The sequence below is a fragment of the Octodon degus genome, unplaced genomic scaffold (genome assembly GCF_000260255.1).
Source record: "Octodon degus isolate 3935 unplaced genomic scaffold, OctDeg1.0 scaffold00024, whole genome shotgun sequence".
Taxonomy (NCBI): domain Eukaryota; kingdom Metazoa; phylum Chordata; class Mammalia; order Rodentia; family Octodontidae; genus Octodon; species Octodon degus.
Window position 1 is genome coordinate 1893453 of NW_004524600.1, and position 6000 is coordinate 1899452.

General features: G+C 34.3%; 1 protein-coding gene across 7 annotated transcripts in view; it reads left to right on the forward strand.

Annotated features, from left to right (window-relative positions):
- Positions 1-6000, forward strand: part of Scaf8 (SR-related CTD associated factor 8) — a 199977-nt gene that overhangs the window by 4095 nt on the left and 189882 nt on the right. For 6 of the 7 annotated variants that reach the window (XR_002820545.1, XM_023712212.1, XM_023712211.1 and 3 more), the window contains exon 2: positions 2112-2174. The exons of the other annotated variant lie outside the window; for it this stretch is intronic. Coding sequence is in view for 5 of the 6 variants with exons in the window: in XM_023712212.1 (XP_023567980.1) it covers positions 2112-2174 (63 nt within the window). In the remaining variant the exon portion in view is untranslated. The remainder of the gene's footprint in view (positions 1-2111; positions 2175-6000) is intronic. 7 annotated transcript variants of the gene reach the window in all.

Here is a 6000-nt window from a genome sequence, read left to right on the forward strand (position 1 = left end):
TCTTTTAATTTCTAAGGACTTCGAAAATATAGTGTCAGTATTGTTATCCTTGAAAAAAATTAATAAATTTTAACATAACCAAATACCAATTATTGATCCGTTTTTTTTTAAGGTTTGTATGGTTAGGTGCATCTCATTTTTCCCCCCATGACCCATTTCTTTTGCTGCTTTGAACAGATGGAGTAGGAGGATGTAGGACTGGGTCCGTAGGTTTGAGATGTCAGAAAAATTAATTTTTGGATTTACTGTTTTATAAATTCTGTTACTGCTTATTTTTAGGTTCTGGTGTTTGTCTTTATAATCTTTGGTTTGTCACACAGTGTTTAGGAAGCTGTTCTAGGAAACAAACTTGCCAGACTCAAAACAGCCAACAAATTTTGCTGTCTTTGAAGCAAAAATCCCATTTCCACTTTACTTTATTTCCAATTTTGGATTTGGGATGGACATTTTATCAAATTAGAAAATTTTTATAATTTTCCCACTAAAACCTAAATGGTAGTCAATTGGTAGAAAGAGGTAGAAAGTAGAGAGGATAATAAAAACATACACTTTAGTTTACATATTTTCCCTTTGTGATTCTGAAAAAGGAGTTTATGTGAAGTAGCTTTGATTTGATTTTTAGAGTCCAAGGAATCTCTTTTTCCTTCCTGTTTTTATTTTTTTAGTGTGAGTTCTGGTTCTTTTGGGCTGTGCATTTGTTTCGGTCTCATTAAAAAGTTTTTAAAGGTACAACATACTTAGTGTTGTGAAGGAAGGAAGTCTTGCTGTCCCAGGGATTTAGGTCAGGGCTTATTAACCTTGGCACTATCAGTGTTTTAGGCTGGATGATTATTTAATGAATAGAGTGGTTTTACACATTGTAGGATGTTTAGCAGTATCCCTGGCTTGTTACTCACTAGATAACACTAACACCTTCTCCATTTGTGACAGCCACAAATGTTTATAGGTATTACTGAATACCTTGGAGAACAAAGTGATTTTGGTTGAGAATCAGTGATTTGGCTCTCATGTCAGATTCTTTTTTTTTTTTTTTTTTTTTGTGGAACCGGGGATTGAACTCAGGCCTTTGCGCTTGCTAGGGAAGTGCTTATTCCACTAAACCATCTCCCTGGCCCCTCATGTCAGATTCTAACCCCTATTTTAAATTGTACGTTTCCTTGTAGTGATCACTATAATTTTAAGTCTACTTTATTCACAGACTATAAGCTATGGGAACAGGAACCACATGTCTTTCTTGCTTACTGTCCTTGGTGCTCAGCGTATATGTCAAATAAGTAATTCTTGAATAAATAGGTAGTGTACTATTTAGCTGAATGACCTTGGCCAACGTATTTACCACTTCTGGACATTTAGTTTTAAATTATGTGACTAATTTGATTTCATATTTAGGTTCCATGTTAGTGGGAAGATTATTTGACTAATTCAATAAAAAGTTAATTTAATATGCCCAGGCATTACTTTAAAGGTTATTTTTATGGCATTGGAGGAGTATAGGTGGAAAATTTTAAATTGGAATTCTGATCTGTGTATAATTTTTAGTCAACTGGGGTGGAAAAGAGAAGAGAGGACTTCTCCATTAATGGTTCCAGTTAGGTTAAATTTATCCAAAGTTTTATGTTTTTATAGTAATTATGCTCTATTTTCAAATCCATTATTGTTGTATTATTTTAAAATGAACACAGTAAAAGATTTTTTTTCTTACCCACATTAAAATTTAGACTTTCAGTGTAATTGAGATTGGCATAATGATTTTAGAATATGCAGTGTTACAGTCACAGTCTTAATCATTCAAGATAAAATATAAAGCTTTTTGGGCAAGATTTAAATCCACATATATAACATGTAATTATTGTGTTCTACATTAGCATTGAGTTTGCTTCTTTTCTAGAAGGGTATAGGTAGCTTAGAATTAGTAGTGATATTGTTACTTATGCATGCAGTTTCAGATACCGCTTTCTATGGCCAATTTTGCTCTTGTTGGACCGTCTCTTTAACTCATAATGATACGAGCATGTAATCAATCTTGAACAAAGGTTGAGCTCCTGAACTCAAATGAGCTTATTTTATCTGGTTTTGTTTTCTCAACATCTTTCTCTACTCCTCTCTCTCAGGATTGTGCCTCTACTCCTGCTTGTACAGACTGCTTTTCCAGCAGCATGGACACAAGAAGCATAGTAAGATGATTATAACGCGCATAAGGCAGGCCCTTTGAAAAAAGGTTTAACTTGGTAGTGAAATGTGTTTGATTATATGAATAGCACTTGTAAATGAAATAGTTTGTCAGAACATACAAGTAATCTTAACGAGATCATGTAGGAATATGTTCAGTTTCTGAGGAATTTTGGAATTTCTTCCCAAAAGAAGAGGGGAGTTGTTAGGCTTAACACTGAGCATAAGTCATATGTAAACTCTTGTTGTAAGACAATTGTATTGGATTATTGTTTTTTCGAAATTTGTTTTTAAAATTCTACAATGTACATTCTGTTCCATGTGATTTTTTTTTTTTTAAATGAAAGGCAACATTTAATATGAACAGATTAGAGACCTCTTAATTTCATATTTGGAAGTAAAACATCTTTTGAGGGAGTTTTTAAATTATAAGATGGAAAATTGACAAGTTAGAGAAATAGAGAAACAGACTAAATCAAATTTTAGATATTCTAATTATAGAGGAGCAGATTGTGGTAGAGGTGCTTTAGTTATGGGAAGTAAATGCTGATGAGAAATGTTTCTGTAGCCTGTAATTTCTTATATGAGTTAATTTTGTCTCAGCTTTGAGCAGACAGTACATTTACTCTTTGTTTTGATTTCATGCATTTATCTTTGTAATTCTGTTTATAAGAATTTCTGATGAAACTTTAAATTTAGAAAAGAATATGTAGATGTATTATAGAACCTATGATAGGTCAAGAAATACTTTAGAAACTTGGATGTTACCTCTTCTAATGAAAATGAGGAATAGCTTATTGATTTTTTTTTAAAGACAATTGTTAGTATTAGAATAATACTAATAGAATGTTTTTTATGAGTTGTTTTTAAAATTCTATAATTTGATGTTTCCTTTCTTTCTGGTATGGGATTAAATTTGGCCTCTCACTTGGCTAAGTAATAAGCATTATATCCCTGAGCCCCATTCCCATTCCCATCCAGCTTCATGTAGTTTATATAGGTTGACTCAAAAGAACTAGGATTTTATTCTTTCATTCAGTTATTTGTTTAAATTTTTGCGAATGTTTATCATTTGCTAGGCATTTTTCTGTCTTTGCAGTATAGGCAAGAAAAACAGAAACATAACTACCTTGAAACTTGTTTTTGTGATCATTTTCCTTTTACCTCATTAGTATTGTGTGTGGTGAGCTTGCTGCAGAGCTGGTGTAGCAGGGCAGGTATACTGACTTAGGGTTGCTTGTTTAGTAGGGGCTGGGTTGGTTGCAGCACTTCTACCTGAGACCATTCTTAGGATTTTATTTCATAGAGTCAGTTGCTCATCCATTACTCAAAATAGAAGAGTATGTTGCTATATTTAAACAAGGGTCTGCTCCGCAATGGAAAAGTAAGACTGGCACCATTCCATTTTATTCTGTACCAAATTTTGTCACTTAAAAAAATCCATTTGATATTTTAAATTTTTACTATTTTTTTGTTTGTTTGTTTTTTGGTGGAACCGGGGATTGAACTCAGGCCCCTATGCTTGCCAGGGAAGCGCTTACTCCACTGAGCTATCTCCTATCCCCTAAATTTTTACTATTTCTTAAGCACAGCTTTAAGGAATTTTTTTTTATCAGCAAGGTAGTAGTCTCCTTATGTACTTATTTTATGTTGTGATCACATAAAAGAATAAGTTTTAATGTTTATTTTCAAAACAAACCTTTTCATGATTTAAGTACATGAAAAAATGTATCTATTTCCTGAATTTGGTGTGATTTTTTTTTTTTGGGGGGGGCTTCTTTGCTCATTTATGAATAAAAGATGAAACAGTCTGGGTCTCATACTTCAATGGGTAGAACTTGGGAAATAACTTGCATATCTATAATAGAGTTACTTGATCACAGTATCTCACAGATTGGCCAGATTGTACTTCATGGCTTTCTTTAATTTAGTAATGTTTTTAATAATATAAAATTTTATGAAAAAATTACTTTTTTTTTTGAATTTGTCAAAATACTTGAAATATGGATAAAAAAGTTGGCTGGAGTAAAAAGTTGTTTTGGTGCTGGGGATTAACTCTAGGGCCTTGGACAGGACATGCGTAACTCTGCCACTGAACTATACTGCACCCTCAGCTACGGAATAAATGAATTTTTTCTTTTATTTCTCTTAGATGAGGTTTTTTTTTTAGTTGTTTTTGTTTGTTGTGTATTTTAGGGAAGGGTCTACAGGGTGTTTAGGGTCTCACTACTTAGATCAGACTCATAGTGATCTGCCTGTTTACAGCCTCCCAAGAGCTGGGATTACAGGTACGTGCCACCATGCCCAGTCTCAGTCCACCCTGGGGGTGGTGCCAGCACCGCAGTCCCCAGGATCGAACCCCTGGCCTAGCAGGTGTTTTAATCTGCTGAACTATTTGGCCTGTCCTGTTAGATGAGTCTTAGGTAATTTTTTAAAACTATAACATCTGATACCACCGGTGTCTAGTTTATTTAATGCCTGCTTACTTTGAAGTGCTTTTATTTTATCAAACATTTGTTTAAAAGGAATGAATAGAGCAGGGCATGCTGGCACAGGCCTATAATTCCAGTACTTGCAAGGCTGGGACAGAAGGATTGCTGTGAGTTGGAAGCCAGCCTCCCTTATATAGTTTAAGGTTAGCCTGAAGTGCATACCAAACCTGCCTCAACAAACAAATATAAAATAAATAAATACATAAATAATAAATTAAATGACTATAATACAGCTGTCCCTGAGTGTCTGAGGAGAACTGTTCTAGGACAGCACCTTCCCCTTGTAGACTCTCAAGTCTTTAGTTACTCAAGTTCCTTATATAAAATGCCATGATGTGCTCATCCATACTTCCTTACACTTTAAATAATTTTTAAATTATTTAAGATACCTAGCACAAGCACACTATAAATTCCATGTAAATAAACAGGTGTTGTTCTTTATTGTTTATGGAATAGTGACAAGAAAGTATATGTTCATTACAAACGCATATTTTTCCTGAATATATTTGAATTGTAGTTGGTTGCATTCATGGATGTAGAACCCACAGATAAGGAGAGCTATCTAGGTAGTGTTTTATATAGTACTTCTGTTTTTTAACTTCACACCAACATGTTCCATTGAATCTTTAGGGTAACTTTATAAGAAAGGTTGGATAGGTGTTTCCCTACTTCACAAAACAAGGAAACTTAAAATAGACCTTTGTGATTTTATTAAGGAAATGCATTTTTAAGAGTAGGTATTAGATGGAGCTGGGGAGATGGCTCAGTAGAATAAGCGCTTCCCTGGCAAGCACAAGGGCCTGAGTTCAATCCCTGGTTCCGCAAAAAAAAAAAAAAAAAAGTATTAGAATAGAGACTCCAAATCCCAGTATCATCTGTGGTGCGGTCCTGCCTCAGCCTCCCAAGTACTGGGATTACAGGCATTCACTACCACCCACCAGCAGCTCTTCATAAACCCTATATCTATGTCAACATTCATTTGTTCTTCTGTAGTCTGGAACAGATTGTTACTTTAGTAACTTTCAAGGTAATGATGATGAGAGCAGGTCAGTTTTTAGAATTCCTTTAGTATTAATTTGAATGCTGTTTCTTCTTGGTTAGGTCATGCTTGGTTAGGCAAAATACTCTAAAACTGCTAGGTCCTTCTCATTGTACAATATCGGGAAATATAACGTCTGTTTAGCCCATTAGTAGGGATATTAACTTGGATCTATGTTGAACTCTTGTATTCTTTTTTGTTTTGGTTTTTTTTTTTTTTTTTTTTTTTTTTTTGGTGGAACCGGGGATTGAACTCAGGCCCTTGCGCTTGCCAGGGAAGCGCTTATTCCACTGAGCCATC